Source organism: Paralichthys olivaceus, chromosome 9 (assembly GCF_024713975.1).
Source record: "Paralichthys olivaceus isolate ysfri-2021 chromosome 9, ASM2471397v2, whole genome shotgun sequence".
In the NCBI taxonomy this organism is placed as follows: Eukaryota; Metazoa; Chordata; class Actinopteri; order Pleuronectiformes; family Paralichthyidae; genus Paralichthys; species Paralichthys olivaceus.
In genome coordinates, this window is record NC_091101.1 from 17579715 (window position 1) to 17597678 (window position 17964).

General features: G+C 38.9%; 1 protein-coding gene and 1 long non-coding RNA gene across 2 annotated transcripts in view; one reads left to right on the forward strand and one right to left on the reverse strand.

Annotated features, from left to right (window-relative positions):
- mrpl11 (mitochondrial ribosomal protein L11) overlaps positions 1-16583 on the reverse strand; it is a 37461-nt gene extending 20878 nt beyond the window's left edge. The window contains exons 1-2 of the mRNA XM_020084828.2: positions 16440-16583; positions 3579-3757 (exon numbers count right to left, since the gene is read on the reverse strand). Of these exons, the coding sequence (XP_019940387.1) occupies positions 3579-3701 (123 nt within the window). The 5' untranslated portion in view covers positions 3702-3757; positions 16440-16583. The remainder of the gene's footprint in view (positions 1-3578; positions 3758-16439) is intronic.
- LOC138411438 (uncharacterized) lies at positions 7106-9511 on the forward strand. Its single transcript, XR_011244084.1, has 2 exons — positions 7106-9070; positions 9168-9511. It is a non-coding gene; the product is annotated as an uncharacterized lncRNA (long non-coding RNA).
- Positions 16584-17964: the final 1381 nt, after the last annotated feature.

Consider the following 17964-nt stretch of genomic DNA (forward strand, 5'->3'; position numbering starts at 1 on the left):
AGAATAGTTCATTATAGAATAACATACATTACATTATATTAATTGAAGACTTGTTGCAGCAGGTAAAGCAATTTGGATGTTGCTGGTAGATTAAATGACATTAAATGGTGGCAAAAAAAACACAAAATATCCCTCAGAAGGGTGGTGAAATAAAAATACATAGAAACTTAAAATAGAACAATACACTAAGAGTAGAGTACTCCTAAGTGCAAAGTGAATGAATTTATATGCACTTTTCAAGTCCACCAATCACTCAAAGTGCTTTACATTGTATGTCTCGTTCAACCATTCAATTACACATAATCATGCACACACTCACACGCTGGTAACACAGCAGCACCAGTGTCTTGCTTCTGAAGGAGCCGGGGAATGCTCAAGGAACATTCTGATCACAAGAAGACTACCGCCCGAGTGTGAGTGGGTTGACAATTTTTACCTGCAGCCTGTAACCACCAGTTTGCATTTGTCTCTGTACGTTACATAGAAGGTGATTCATTTAAAAACAGTGAATAACATAAAATATGAAGACTGAAAGGACAAACTGTAAAAAAACAGTTCCAAAGGACAGAAACATGAAACTGAGAGGGATGTTATAGAAAAGTACAAGTGACATTAAAAGTAATTTCCATTGAGTCTTGTGTTCATAAATTAAACAGACACTGAATATCTGGGCAGGACAGAGCCAGGAACATATGTTGCAAGGTGAAATGGACCAAATAAACAGAGACAGGCAGGAACCAACACACTGCACTTGTTGAAGTCGGTGAAGAAACCACTATTCTTACTTTGCATGTCTAGAGCTGTCACACATTTCACATTCTTCAAAATGATCCGATTCTAACCATAGAATCTTTGGGAAGGAGGCAGAATGGTGAATTTCAGAATATATCGCAACAGCAGCAAAAATACACTGCAAAAATACCACACATCTAACATACCAGCCCTCATGTCACTCTGACTAGTTTTATGTGACATGAGAGACACAGAGGATTGATTAAAAATTCATGACTGCTATTGTTTGGAGTTATAAGTGTATGGCTATTGATAGCTGCCATCAAAATGTGTTTTCTATCTGTCAAGACTATTCATTTTTCTATAACAGATGTTTCTGCACATAAAGTTACAGGTGTACAGTGTCTTCTGTTATGTAAAATTAAGTCGAAAGGTTCCTGAGGCACTACATGCTACAGATTTGCCGTTGAGAAAAACTCAACGACCTCTAGAGTCGAGAGCTGAGTGACAGAGCCAGTTTCTTTCTGCATCGGTGGCCTCCAGCGTAGCTGAAGGAAGGCAGATTTAGCTGAGCCTTAAATGTGATCAGTAAAAATCAAAAAATCAATTATACATCTAACTGGTAAACAGTGCAGAGACAGTAAAATTGGGTTATTATGGCCTCTTTGCTTGGCAGCAGTTACAATCCTGCCGGCTGTATTTCTGAGCAGAAATAAAAAATGCTGCAATAGGCTGAGATTAAATCCTCCACTTTATTATTGGATGGAAAATGTCTCTGTGTATTTTCCCCTCAGAAGTGAAGTCACTGTCACAGATCAATCTGACACATCTGAGTCCTGCAAGACTCTTGAGAAAACAATTTCAGCACCACACATCATCACTTCTTCAGTTGATGAAGTAAACTTGTTAGCAAACAGCTCCATATTTACACATCCTGCGGATGCCCATAAAGAGTATTTCGTGCTGACTGACAAAACATATATCCTCGTCGTTATGACATAAACATGTGTGAGTAAAAGCATCGAACAAGAAATGCGGCATATAAAAAAATTACATTCCCCATGCATTCACACAGGGTTTGAAATACTATCTTTAAGAAAAAAATATGTGCGCACACACACATACAGGGGCAGTACAGTTGGCAGTACTCAAGCGACACTACGTGCAACAGATTCCAATGATAAATCTTCATGGTTTCTGAACAACAAGTGAGCCCTTCCACTTTATACTTTCTCTGATCTGTTAATGATCAAACTATTGATTAGTGCTGCTTTGAGGCAGGTTTCCAACAGTTCTCTTCTGCGATGTAAAAAACTCTGAGATTTCCAACACTTGCTGAAGGACCAGTGGATTATGGAGACTGGGTCACCAAAAAGGTAAAACTGAGCATCACCTGCATAGAAAACTAGTCTACTCATGTAGACAGAGAAAACAACAGAGTCTTGAGCCAAGTTTTATGACTGTGAGATTGTATGAATTGTAGTTTTTTTTAGCCCAGAAAAGGCCCTTTATATTAAAATACATTATATTTACATTGAGGGGGTCCTCTCTACGGAGGCCGCCATGTTTTTTACATTAGTCCAGACCAGACAAACTAAACACCTTTTGAGTTTTTATGCCAACTGAAGGTTTCCACTAGGTGAGGGGTGTTCAGCTGCAACATGCAATTTTAACAGCAGATATCACAAAATTCTACACACTGAACCTTTAAGTTAACTCCTTTCTGACATCTAGACACTTTATTTCCTGATTTTATGAATCACGTGTGTCTCCTTTTCTGCCAGCTGTATTCACTTTTCCATTCTCCTCTGAGTGTCGTCATTAAGTCACTAAGATGGATTAACTGTGAGAATTGATCTGGTTTCCAAGTGTGCAACAGCATCCAAGGCTGATGAGCACTGTCCATTAAAGAGGCTAACTGGATCATTTGTATGTACAGAATGAGCCACAGGCTTTTTTCATTTAGTCTTGTAAAGGACAATCACATTTTAATAACTGAATGACCATTAGAGCACAGCAGATTGTGACTTTATGATGTGACATAAAATATAAATTTACAGGAAAATTTTAAAGGGAAATTTTCTCTGAGATCAGTAACAAAATAAGGTTCATGAACAGATAGTTGTACAGGTATTTAAGTTTTAAAACAAAAAAATAATATTTATTTACTGCAAAAGATAATTGGTTTGTTTTTATCCACTCTTTTTTAAACTGTCTTTGTTCACTGCTTAATACATTGTGACTGCTGACTTATTTTATTATTGTACAAGCCAATACATAAATTACTCTAGTTAGAATTGGCACAGGTGGTGAAGAAGTCGTGTTGGTGCATCCCTGAGCAATAAAAAAACAGATAACCTCAGCTGTCTCTCTGGAACAATTGAAGCAGAGACACTGATAAAGGAATTTAAGACAAGACCTTCACATGTTCAATCCCATTTCATCAGCTGGCTAGTAAAGAGTGAAGCTTATGTGTATGGACAGCTGCTGCAGATGGAGGTGTCTCTTAAAACTGTGAGAAAATAGTTGCAGACTGAGGCCGAGTGTGGCACCCACCTGCACAATGGAGCTGTGCGACTAGAATAAGAATGGGAATATAAAGAGGGCTATGGGAGGAGATGGAGGTGGTGGTTGTGGATGTACGATGAGGTTACTGAGGCGAGAGAGGCAACTGTGTGATTGGCAAAGTGAAAATAGGAAAGGATCAGGTTGTCTCACGGTTAATGAGAGAGGGTACGCAGAAGGTCAGTTGATGAAATGAAGCCCTGCTCCTGCAATTAAGGTGCTACTCCTGATTGCTCGGCGCGAGCAAATGGAACATGAAATGAAATCGTAAGTAATTTTACCTGTCCTAGAATGGGGCCGAGGGGGGGTCCAGGGGATGCTTGACCTGACCTCACAATAGCTCGGATTACACCGCCTGTGTCCAACCTCTTCACAGCCTTGGCTGCCTTGGAGATCTTTGACATCCTGGTCTGTCTGTAAAGCTTTAAATCTGCCTCCGAGACAACTGAGAATCCATTCACTGAAAACGCAGAAGAAAAACAAATTAGCATTGTGAACGTACACAACAAATAATTTACACACCGGGCTCATTAAAACATCATACCCTCGAGTCTATACCCACAAGCAAAACCTGTGCCTTTCCATTCTGCAGCGAGCAGGTAATTAAAAAAAATCTTTTCCTTTGATTGGCTTACTGAGAGCTTCTATCCCAGAGGTAGATGCATTGTTGATCGGCAGCTGAGTGAGATGTTTAACATGTTGAAGAACCTCGAACTGGTAGGATATAAACTGCTCACTGAAAAATCATGCCAAAACGCCTACATCGCCTCACCTCTGTTTCTGATGTGTTGCGGCTAAACACCCTGTGCTGCAGCAGAGCTTCCTCTGCACCAGTAAAGGTTAAGAGTCAAGGGCGGAGGAAGGATAAATACCAATACTAATACACAGAGGTGGAGGTGTTATCCCATGTACGAACGCAAACAGGGGTTGGCTTTTTCATTCCACCTTAAAATGCATTCGCCAAATCAGGAGTCAATTAGTGGAGTGCAGGGAATGGCCTGAACTCCTGGCCTTTCTCTAGGGAGGCAGAACACATAAAAGCAGGCCTGTAATCCTCTGCTGGAATAAAACTGATACTGACACAGCTCTAAAGAAAAAAAAAGGAGAAGAAAAAAAGATCAATGACTGGAGCCAAGGGACAAATACAAGTTTTAAGGTTGAGCCTTGTGATTCAGGGGAACCCTGCATTCAATAAAAATAAGTACTTGAGGGGAGAGAAGACGTCCAGCAATGATTCATTGTAGGCAACAGAGGGTATCCAATTAGATCAACAGAAGAGACAGTACAGAAAATATATATGGGACCTCACGCTGCTTTGGAGCAACAAAGGGGGAAAAACTGCTCCTAAGAAAAGTTGTTATTATATCTGGGCTGCTGATTATCCAGCATCCGTTAAAGTGCAGCCACCATGAGGGAATATTTGTTAGGGCATTACAGTGATTTGAATACCGCAAGAAGACTCTTAAATAGAATCCATTTGGATAGAATTCCTTCAATATCTATCTTTACAATGTGACTCACACACACTACTACTACCGCTCACCTAAACTATTGTTTCACTTCAGATCAATCTCAGAGCCAGTAACAAAATGCAGACCAGTATAAATTTAATCTGTGAGAGAATCCACTACTGTTCTCAAACGATGACAGAGATACTCAGGGATACTGAATGGGAAGGCTGCAGAAGCGGCCTTGTCGTTGACGTTTCTAACATGCAACAGATGCAAAACGGAAAAATAAACACACAAAAATGACAAAATCTTTTTCAGAATTAAAAAGAGGTGTTTACGTCGAAGAAACAGACGAAGATGTGACATGGGAAAGCGTTTGGAGATAAGGGCCGACGCGAGTGATCTCCGCAGTGGGATTTATTTGTCACGTCTCCCCTCCTGCAAACTGCCACCCCTCAACTGAGCACTCTGAAGAATTCTGTTGTTTTGAAGAATTCTGTTGTTTTGAATGCATGAGACTGAAGAAACTCCCACTGTGCTCTTCATGTGTGAAAGGCAAAGAATCTCCCCACAATTGCGTCTTTCTCCAGAGCTCATGTCCGAAAATGATAAGAGTGCAGACATTCTGGTTAGGTATGTAGTTTGTGAAGGCTAAGGTTGAGGTGCTTGGGAACGCATTATGTCAATGTGTGTCCTCACTAAGACAGTAGAGTACAAGAATCTGTATGTGTGTGTTTGTTTGTGAGGAAGGAAGTGCAAAACAAATATTCATCAACAAATAACACTGCACTGCACATCCAGAGAGAGAGAAGAGGTTTAACTGGAGTTTTGTGACAGTGAGGAAAAAAAACAATTAGGTCCAGCATCAAATGTTGGGTTTAATTCCAATTTGGGGCAAAGGGAGTAACAGTTCTGAGAGAGGGGAAATGACAACGTCATGCTTTAATGCACCGCAACTCCAATCTCAGTCGGAGTATGAATAATAAAACCGCAGTTCGCACACAAAATGAAATCACTCATCACAAGGCCATGCAGTGAGCACTGAAGAAGAATTGACCTACATAAGGCATCACAACTGCACTGACAGTACGTTTCACGCGGCTGAATTTACATTAGATTCAAGGAATGAAGCAGCATCAACTGTGCAGGGGCGGAAACAAGGAGCAGGCCTGTACAATCAGAGCTGGGTTAATGTTTTGCTGTGAATAATCAAATCAAAGCTGCAGTAATTTGGAAGGAACAGAGACAATTTTCAGCGGCTCTTTAGGCGGAATATTATATTGCTTCGGCAATTACCGGCAACAGCGTCGTTGATAACAAGGAGTACACAGAAAGAGCAATTTGTCAGGGCCATGCAGAGTTTAAGTGTAAGAGCACTTTGTTAAAACATGCTTGATAAATGACAGGTAACAAAGCCAGCATTTAAATTACTGCCTAATAAAGAAAAGTGAGCCACGATTGAGAAAAAAAATGTTCTGCAAATTGCTGTTGCAGCAAACAATGTTGTTCCTCTCCTCACACTTCAACGTACTTACAATTATTCCCTTAAGATTTGGCAGCAGGTTTCTGGTTATCAGCTCCTGCTGTTTTGGTTAATAAATCGTCTTTTACCACCAACATCCTCACGATAAATTTACTTGGCCTGCCTAAGAAATCTGGATGTTTTCAAGCGTTTGTGCAGCCTGTCAAACAAACTACCAGGGATGGAAACACAACACCTTTGACTGAGGTAAACATGTCAATAAAACTGAGCAGGGAGAAAAAATGCTGGAGATAAAAATTCCCACCTGTCAGGGTAATGTGAAGGTCTACATAAACTGTTGTGAGAAGATAAAATGAAATTAGACTCCTTGTGTAAAATCTCATTACATTGTTATCATCATCATTAGAGTGTGTCTGAACATTTCTGAAGGTTTTCATAGAACAGCAACAGCAGCTTCGATGGTGTGCTTCAACATAATTCAAACTGACTGCACTTCAAGGATAAAGCTGACTTTGATTGAAGAAATTAATCAGTTTGCTATTAAAAAATAGGCTTAATTGCAGTGGTGTAGCCCACTGCTGTTTGTTGTTAAGGCTAATAGGCTGTCTTTAGTTTTCATTAAGGAGCCAAGCAGTAGCCAACATCAGCAGAGTATCTGAATCTGTTATTTACTCACAAGTCAAGGTTTCTACGGATGACCTACAAAATTAGGTTCTTAAAAAGACCATTGTCTCAGCGTAGAGGAAAACAGATCATCTTCTCTTTATGTCCTTCATATCTTTTTTTATATTTTTATTTTTTTCTAAACTGAGTAAATAATAGCTGAATACAAATCTACCTCTCAGTGCTTTGTACCTGCAACAACACCAAACAAATAACCTTTGTTACACCTTATTTGCTCTTTCGTCTTCATATCGCCGCTAAATTCAAAATGAATAGGAGGAAAACTAAGTCCAATATTTTCTAATAAAAAACATTCTGTGTTGTCACATGAAATGAAGAATCAAACATTATAATTGTATCAAGGAAACACTCAGACGGAAGGTTTATTTGAGTGTGAATGCAGGTCCATCCTGTAAACTGGGCTTTTGGAGAAGCTTTATATCTGTTTTTCCTCTTCAGCTACCTTGTTCCCCCTTTTCATCCTAACCGCCTTTGCAGGTTTGGGAAACTCAAGCCCCCCGGACTTCAGCTAGTATCGCTGACTTGTGCTTTAATGCTGACATGAATACTCCTCTGCCAAGGAGGTTATGTTTTCACCAGTGTTTGTCAGGGTTATTTATTGGTTTCATTTTAAGCACGATCACGCAAAATCTCCTGAATAAATTTCCATCAAACTTGGTAAAGGGATGGGAAGAACCCATGACATTTTGGTGCAGATACAGATTTTATTTGCCATTTCTTTAACCATGTGTTATGACAAATAAATGATGTATGTTATCAGATCCCTCACTTTTTCTCTTTTAGAAAGAGACAATCATTTGTGGTATTTTTCAGCCTTGGTGGAGATATGTGCTCTACTAGTTAACTTTCTTTAACATTGTGAGTTCAGGCGTTTTTAACATTTCAAAAATCTCTCAAAGAATAATTCATGGACAAGGCGACTGCTGGGCCTTGGTGGAGGTGCACACTCTCTGACTGCCCTTCTAGTTATAGATGTCAGGAACTGGAAAAAAAGTACTTTAGCACATTCAAAAAAACAAATCAACGACATCAAATTTCGGTTGAAACTTGGACATTAAATTTGTTGTAACCATTTAGTATAAATATGTTTTATCTAAGCTGGCAGTGTGGTTTTAGTGACCACAATGTTGATCATCATTTGGTTCAAGGCTCAAATATTAATGATGCCCAGAAAATGAATCCAAATGACAGTGAAGAATCTCTTCCGGGCCTCACTCTACTTCTCCAGACGTTGACACTGTTTGAGTTAAATGTCTCAATAACTCTTGGATGGATTGTAATTTGTAGGACTTGGAACAGAGAGAATAGTCATTACACCCACAGGATGAATACTAATGACTTTGGCAAGTCCCTGACTTTTCATCTAGAGCCATGTGCAGATCAAACTTGTATCATCATCATGTTCATACATCTATCTGATGGTCTGGCAAAAAAAAACTTGTAGAGATATTCATTGTGAATCCTAATGACTGTGATCCACTGACTTTTTATCAGGGATGTCAAACTCAATTTTACTGAGAGCCAAACTGGGCAATGAAAAACATGTCAAAGGTCTGACTGACAGAATAAAAGCATATCAATAAACAATATATCCTTGATAATATTATGGTATATCTTGATGATGATCCATATAAACAGGTCAACAGAAAGTCAACAAAAAGATGCTCAGCCATCAGCATAGTATCAGGCAAAACAATGCTTTTTGATGACATTATTGTAAGTAGGATACCATATGGCCAACTCACCACATTCTAAGCAACGGGCTCAGATAGGACAACTATGGGGCATTTAATAAAAGGAAATGCAGTCTGATGAAAAAAAAAAGGTGGTAAATTTCAAATTTTGTTTTGTCAATAAGTCTCACATAGCTCGTTTCACAGGCCTGAACACAAAACTAGTTAAGAGGATCAAAGTCAAATATCTTTGATCATGTAATCTAGATACAGCGCAACACTTTGATGGGCTATCGACTGCACAAAAATCAAAACAACAAAACATTGCAACTAATCTCACATGCAGCCAACAGACGTAAACAAGACGCATTAAAGTTGACAGACACCTGACATCTTCTCTTTGATGCAAGTTCATCAATTCTTGGCTTTAAGTCCAGAGTTGTAGCCACTTTCAGAATGAAGGCGAGATGTGAGGCAGATCTGTGAGACCATTTGTTGATCTTCATCACAGATAACATTTGCTGCAGACACACACAGCCTGAAGGTTGAGCTGTGGTTTTTGTGTTTTTCTGCTTTCAGCATCTACAGCACTGTCCTTTCATGTGTCACTGTGTGTTAACAAGCTTGGTAACTTGGTGCAGTGGCGGCACGCCCATCTGGTTTGGCAAACAGGAGCTAGGCACTCAAAAATTTGTTAAGGATCTAAATTGATGATGGATGAATCAAACATTCCAAGGGGCAGGATTTTGCTTATGTGTTTGTTATGTGATCCAGCGCCCCCAACAGGGTGACATTTGCAGTTCAGAGTGAAATGTCTCGACAACCATTGAATGTTTTGTCACAATGAATTGTAAAAACTTCAGTCGTGATCATTTAATACTTCTACTATTTATAATCAAATATACAAAATTAATAACATCCTCGTCTGCCTCACTTTTATTTGTGTTTAGTGTTAGTGTTATTTTATCTGCTGAACATCAGCGTGTTAACATGGCGAATATGGTTAACATGCTGATGTTAATATTTAGCACTGCTGTGCCTATTGTAAGTACGGTATTAGAGTCTTCATGGCTGAAGACTCATTGCGAGTCATTTTAAAGGACTTAGATTCTGCAGGGACGATATAAATTTCGTTTTTTCATACCATTTATTACTGTGGTAGTTATCTCTTTATTTCCAGATTTATTAGGCCACTTTTTAGGGAAATGTTTTAAATCAAATCAAATATATGGGATAGGATTTTTTAAGACTCAGGAAATGAGGGGAGAGAGTGGGAATAACATTCAAGCAAGGTTCCTCTTCAAATTCATATTGCAGTCACAACATGGTGTCTATCTGAACCATCAACCACCTCCAATACAACCCTGTGAGAGAGGATTTTATACATGTTACCCACCCCTATCTGTGCACACATGAAGCGTTCCTTTCTAATCTTTCCCTTTACTTACTGCCCTAATCTTCTGTGTTGTGTGATAAAATAGTATTTACAGTTCAGCTGATAATTCCCAGCCCCCATTTGGAGGTTTTAGTTGGTATAAATTTACTCGAGCAAGCTTCTATCCGAGGTTAGGTTTGAAATGTGTGATCCATCACTTGATACACATTTCTGGTCCTGGGGGTTTAATTCTGTGATAATGTGATAAGAACTGACGTATTCTTATTCCAGTCTCATCACTCAGTCTTAACAGTGAATCCCGCTGAGTTTCCATCTCTTTAAACAGATAAAACCTGTCACATCCATTTCCAAACAGAAACCATGATTAGTTTTCTTTGAAATTACAAGAAAGGGGAAAGCATTCCCTCTTATCTTCCACTGACACTTAAACCAACTATGACAACTGGTTTTGTTCAACTCTTAGTTTGGCAGTCCATCTAGTGGTAGCATTCACCTTTACATTTGATATTCGACATTAAGATAGGGTAGTGGCACAATTCACTGATATGAAAATCACTTCTAAGATCTCCTTCACCTCAACAAGATGCTGCAATCAACAAATAAGATTACCATGAAGAGAATACCTTGGAGACAGGCTAAAGTCTCTGGATACTATAGAAAAAGAGAACAGGCATATAATATAACTATAATACCAATTTCATGTTTTTGCTCATCTTTGCAGAAAAAGGTTTGAATGCCATAAGAGCCACAATAAATCACTGGTGTCCTTGAACACATAACCCAAATCTCTGTTAACAGCACAATAAACAGGAAGGCACAGGAAGGACCTTCGCTTGCAGCAGGAAACTCTGGGATGAAGTATTTGTTTAGACGACACCGTGTTATGAATTAGGAGCTGCAGATTAACGGTAATCGATGAGCCTAATGCAGCGACCAAACTGAACAAATGTACCGGGCTGTGATCATTCACTGAGCCACACCAGAGACACCCTGGATAAGATTAAGAGATAACGTCAGATATACAGTTATAGTGAGCCAGTTATATGCCAATGCTGTTCCGCTACATTAGTATTCATCCCATCAAACTCTGGCCCTGGAGCTATTGATTGCCGAATGGCAAGCGCAAAAGGCCAGTCAAATAAAACAAAAACTCAGGAAGAGTCTGAAAGATCCCAAAAGACCAAAAAAAAAGGGAACTTTAGCGACCGGGTTCAACCCAGATGTGAACCTGTGAAAAAACGTTAACTGATCATTTCCACAGGAATAAACACAATTTTACATCAAATAGCCTGAAGTTAACACCAGATCTCATTTGTATAAAACTACAAATCAAGCGCAAAGCAGCGATAAATGCTTCACATCCAACATTCAGAGTGCAGTTATCTTGACAAATATATTCTGATGAAGCCATTAGCGCTTTTCATTCATTTTACATTTAGCTGATATTCTTATAGTGAGGACAGACGGGGCCAAAAATATTAATCAGAAACTAGAGGGTGACTGTTTTCAATGTTCAGCATATTTTAAAGTAAAATCCATCATAACACGTCTTCTATCAATCTTCAAAAAATGATCAATCAGATGACCATCTACAATTCAGCCAAGCTTGTACTTAACGTAGCTCATGAGGAAACATTTTTTAGAAGAACCTGTTAAATGTGTTTTATTTTGTGTATAGATTAGTACTGAACAGTATATACTTCAAATGTATTGGATTTGGCTGCAACATTGTTTACCCCTGAGACTCCAAAAGTGTTTTGTTGACTCAACACTTCACTCAACCCTCCATCGGCATAGTGTTATGTAATGACTGCATTTCATTTTTCTATGAACTATGCCTTTAATGGTTGACAATTACAGAAATACAGATAGGGTTGAAGGGTTTCCTATCAATTACTTAGACTGCGTCAGCCTTTCATAGTCTGAATTGTCCCGCCGCAGTTTCTTAATGGAACCAAAATTTAGTTATACACACTCATGATAATGTATAAGGTCTGCACCACCCTTTGCCTCACCCCGTCTCTCCCTCGGCAGCATCAGGAGAAATCAAAACATCCATTAAGTTTTTATTGTCCTTGCAAGCAGCCACATTTCATCATAGATTCTGTTGTAGGTGTCATGCAGTTCGCCGCAGGCAGGGAGACATGGGTCTGCACTCTTACTGTCACTCCGGCTCTTGTGTGTACTCGGGGGCCAGAGTACACACAAGAGTCCCGGTGACAACCACTACAAAACCAGGAGGTATTTCAATGGAAATAATGTAAGATAAGAAACTGCAGCAAATCCTAACGTTTGAAAAGCTGCACGTATTAAATGTTTGGCTTTTTTGCTTCCATCTATTATCAGAGTAGTTGAGAATTACTTATCTGCCAATCGACTCATCAATTAATAAACTAAACATCTCGTCTAAGCATGTTTTACAGCTGTAAAACATATCATCCTGTAAGGTCTTATTTCAGTTTTCACATACACAACTATCTCTCGTCGTTTTTTCCAGTTAAGGGAAATGTCAATGCAGTAGCATACAATGATATACTAAGCTGTGATGTACTCCAAACACTTTGGTTTGCACAGAGTCTTGACCTCAGCTCCACATCACCACTTTTGTTATGAACTCGAGTGCCAACTGAGCTCGGCTTCATCGCCAAACTTCACTGTCCAATCCCTGAATAGGAATAAATCTCTGCAGCCACAATGGATATCTTGTAGGAAGTCTTCACAGAGGAGCGGAGGCTGTCTATATCAATATTAATGTCTGCTTTTATATTGAGATTTTCAACAATTACACAATGTACAGCGGACATGTTTGGTACAAGAGGCCACATGTGTTATTTCAGTTCACTTGCCTCCCTTTTGTTAAGCAGCCACCACTGGAATAAGACACTTAATAAGAGCAGCAGCCATCCTCTGCACTGTTTTATTACTGTTGTGTTAAAAAAGAAATTTGACTACTGAAGCAGCACATGCCCATCGCTGCAGCTCGGGTTCAAACTAGGACCTCGTACTTGAATAGTGATGACTCCCAGTTGAAAAACCCTGCATGTATTATCTATTTGCCTGTGATCAAATCCCAGGGAGGTAGTTTTCTTTACTGGCTACCCTGAATTACATTTCGCTCACTCCATCATGTTTGAATGGCAAGACAGAAAGTGTTACAAACTGCCTACGCTTGGAATAAATCAGAAAAAGCAACAAACAGCAATAACGAGGCGTCGCCAGGAGAGAAGGTACTTGAAAAATATAGGGAGGAGAAAACAGCGCACAGTTCAGATCATCTTCTGACATATTTTGCAGACAGGCAGTGTTTTATATGTGGTGGCTACATAGCTGTCATCTTTTCTAGTGTCAGAGCACAAAGCACATCATAACCACTGACGGGTGTGTCACAAAACAAAGGCTAAAGTTGATGCAACTTTTGATTCACAACAGGACATGTTGAATTTTACATCTGGATTCATGATTTATATGACCTAGATTTAGAAAAGGGAGCAAAAAGATATTTTCACAGATGTTAACATCAAACGTCTGTCGATGATAATGGGGCACAAACAAGCGATGGGAGGAGACGAAGAGAAAGAAAACAACAACGTAGTCAAAGTCAATGGCAGGAGAAGCTTCGCAGCCATCCCTGTGAGGAGACACGTGCATGGGTGCACAATCCTCTGACATTACAGAATCCAGTCTTCAGAATTACAGCTCGGAAAAAGCAAGCCAAGTGTGACGGGAGCCAAAATGTGACAGTAAACACTGTGAACTCCACCATCTGCCCTTCCCCTGCTGCAGCTAGACCTCATATTCCCAATAATTGCAAAGTATTAATATATAACAGCATGGATGAGGGAGCATGAACTTTGGAGATGGCACCAGAATTAACAAGGCGCAAACCTGAATCACTCCAGCTACGAGAAATCTGCAAATCAGATCTTTATTTTGCAGGAAAGGATGTGCACTTAGGGGATGACTCAGCGGTTTTCCAAAAGTCTGAGCTGAAAAGATCAAGGAGGCACAGATCTACAGAGGAGAGTTAAGGCATAAAACCAGAAATGACAGTCAAAACGACAACAAAAAAAAAGTCAAACAAAATCAGAATTTTTCTTTAATTTTTTTGCACCTCAAGAACAAAGTCAAAAAGTGTCTGAATTTCAAGATTAAAGTCAAACATTTCTGCATATATATATATATATATACATATATTCCTTACTCACAAAATAAAAAAGAAACTTTCTCAGATTTAGTTTGACTTTCTTCTCATTTCAACACTATTCTTGACATTTCAAATGTTTTCTCGATATTTCAACTTTACACACAACATACAAAAAAAAAAAAATGTTTCCTTCTTACACCACTTCGGATCTGATCTACTGTCATCACCCACACATGAACCATCCACATGAGGTACAAAATATAGTTTCTTTAGCAGTGTCATTATAAAACATAATTTACCAAAGACAAATCAAATCAGTTTTTCATATTCAGAAATCCCTGGCCTCATGTTACCTTACATAAAAACACATTCACCATGTAATGAGCGGTTCTAACCTTTTAAATACGTCTTTATAGCCTCAATATGAGTTAATGTGATGATGAGTCACCAAACAGCCAGCTTCACTGCAGCATTTTAAAAATATTCCTCTCTTCCCTCCTACAACTGCTTGGATGTCAAAATAGCAAACATATTTGAAATGAAACCTCTGTGATTCTCACTGAGAAGCATTTTAAATTAATTTTAGGTCATTGGAGGTGGTTACTAAATAACCTCATTGTGGCAGGCTCTTTAGAAAAGAGTGACTATTGCTGCTTATAACAGTTTAATCAATTTAATTAAGCTCATTAATTCAGAGCCACACACTTCAGCTCCGCAGGTCTGGTTATATGAGGTCAATGAAAGTTGCCGTCCAACCAATAATAATCAATCATTTTCGGTGGTATAAATTATTTAAGGTGACCTATAACACATGTTTGATATTAACAGGACATACCGTAGGTCCTCTGATCATTTTATTATGGCGTTTAGAGGAAATCTACTCCAATTATTAACAGAAAAGCATTTCCTCATTTATCTTCAAGGATATAAAAATCAATTAGGTACAAACTGACCAATTAGGATTTGATTTAAATGAGCAGATTGCAAGTTTTACAGACTGGGAGGTGATTGTGACTGGTTGTTGAGTAAAGAGTGAAAATAAAAAATAAAGACGTTTTTCACAGCTGAAATCCTGAAATGTGAAACACGATTTCCACTTTGAATAATGGGAATTATGCATTTGCACAACACAATTAATCCACAAATAAGGAAGTAATAGTTGCAGTTATACACTGGTGTAACAAATAATTTAGTCATTGCTGCATTAAACTGCAACAACTGTTTACATAAAGGCATCATGAGTGTCATCAGTTCCAGCTTTGATTTTCCTGCTATGACAAGTTAAAATGACTGATGGGAAAAATGTCAGTGCATCTCATTCATTTGTGAACAATTAGGAAACAAGAGTGTTCTGGTGCTGGTGAGAATATCATGCTTCAGGTTAGTAAATAAAACCGGCACATGCAGAACAAGATGGACAGACCGGAGGTCTGCTGCCAGTCACAAAGTAAACCAACCGAGATACGATGACGTTTATTTTGCTCTCATGTTCATTGTTGCTTTGGTGCATAAAAAATCTGAGTTGGCAAGTGTACAGGTCCTAAATGACCTCATGAAATAAATATTCACACCAAAATAAAAAAGTCAGCAAAAAAAGTGTTTTTTTTCTAATAAGTAAATGTCGGGTCATTGTTTTTACTTTCTTAACTGTGAATAATTTCTGTTTCAACAGTCTTATTATATTAAACTACATATCTCTGTGGTAAATGAATCAAACTAAATATGTCTACTTGGGCTTTAAGCAATCATTCAGCAATAACTGGTTGATAAAATGATATGGTCCTAAACCTCAGGACTTTCTTTAGACTTTTTTCAATCTTTGCAAAATTAGGATTTGGATTGAATGGATGGCAGATAACATAAACATAAATGTCCCAACACAACTGTGCCTGACACTGACACTGACACACACACACACACACACACACACACACACACACACACACACACACACACACACACACAGCTCCTCTAATAATCATTGTGAACATGTGGAGCTTTGACTTTGTCTCCAGTTTGTTTTCGGGACATGTTCTGGTTTTGTTATGTCCTCTGAGGTAAATCCACTCGTGACAAACAGTCGCACACACGATGCGGTGTGTGAACATCACTAGTTTATCTAGAAAACACAATCGCTTCATTCAAACTGGACGTGACGCACAGACGCAGCACTTTGTATTCACGACACATTTCCTCACACGGATCTACGGGAGGCAGCGGAGACGTAGAGCCCGTAAACACAACACTGACAACATGTGAGAGGGAAGTGAATTCAACCACAAACAACGAGGGAGGCCTCGTGTCTCCATACCTGAGTGTTGTCCTGCACCTTCACGCTGTCAGCGGCATCCTTCAGGGCGCAGACATGTTGGATCACTGAGCGCTGCACAGTCTGCTGCCGGTATTTACTGGTCTGCCACCTGCTGGACTGGAGGAGCAACTGCAACACCAGGCAGGAAACAGTGAGCTGAGGTGTTGCTCAAGGACACTTCAGCTCCTGGGATTTAATAGTTTAATAGTGTCCCAGTCTATTCTACTCTATCACATAGAATCCTTTTTATTGTCTGATTGCACAGAGTATAATAGCATTAAAGATTCAGTGTGTAGAATTTAGTGACATCTAGTGGTAATGTTGCATGTTGCAGCTGAATACCCCTCACCTCACCCTCCCCTTTCAAACATGGAAGAGAACCTGGTAGCCATATATATGGCAGCCTCCATCAATATGACCCGCTCCCGATGTACATATAAAGTATTTAAATATAAAGGGCCCATTCTAGTGTAAAGAAAACAATAATTTATACAATTTTGATGCTCACACACTATGGAAAACATCACCAGGATTATTTTATATTCAATTTCTGCTGATAGACCCATTTCATATTAATCTTATACACTGTACCTTTAAGATCCAGAGCTGATTACACTTATTCACGTTCTGCACAAACAATTGGTCCCTTACATTTATCTGACAGAGGCTTTTTTTGCACATAACAAAAAAATAAAATAACCAGAATTGAATTCAGCAGAGCGAACACCTTCACCAGGTCCCGTATGAAACCACATTTAAGTTCACTTGTTCCATGATTTTATTTAGATCTGCATCAAATCTAAAACCCTCATAAATATCAGCCCCCTAAACCACCCTGTTTTTCTTCAAGATCCGTGAATCATTCTCTGAGAAATCTTCGAAAATGTAGCTTCAGTCACAACCTCAGGTCATCACCTCAGAGAATGATCAAATAAGATTGGCCAGTTTTGATCTATTAATTTAAGTGTCTGCTTCAGTGTCACGGTGTCACCTGGCTCTGGGTACTGGATAAAAAAAATGAATTCATGTTCTTGTGCTGCCAGATAATCTCCCTCCTGTGACCTAGACCAGAGTAATCCTGTAATTAATTCTGTTACATAATGAAATGAGCATTAGAGACATAATTTCCATTAAAGGTCATAGAAGCATGGACAGTTATTGACCAAATTATTTTTTTCTGATGAAAAATATGTTAAGTTGCTCACACATCGGAAACAAAATAATTTTGACAAACAGAACAAACATTTGTTGGACATGGTTCAGGACTGACAAACATTTGTTTTCTCCTGTGAGCCTATTTACCTGCAGCTTATTCCAGTGCAGCAAATTCAATCAAGCTTCGCCAAATTTCACACACTCATAGATATCAGTTCCTTGTCTGATATTTTTTAATTAGATCCACTGATTGTCTTGAATACCATACCAAATCTTTCTGAAAAGTTGTGTGGAAATCGATCCAGTAGGTTTTGTCTAATATTGTTTGCAGGTATACAAACCAACAAACAAATGGACAGGATTGAAAAGA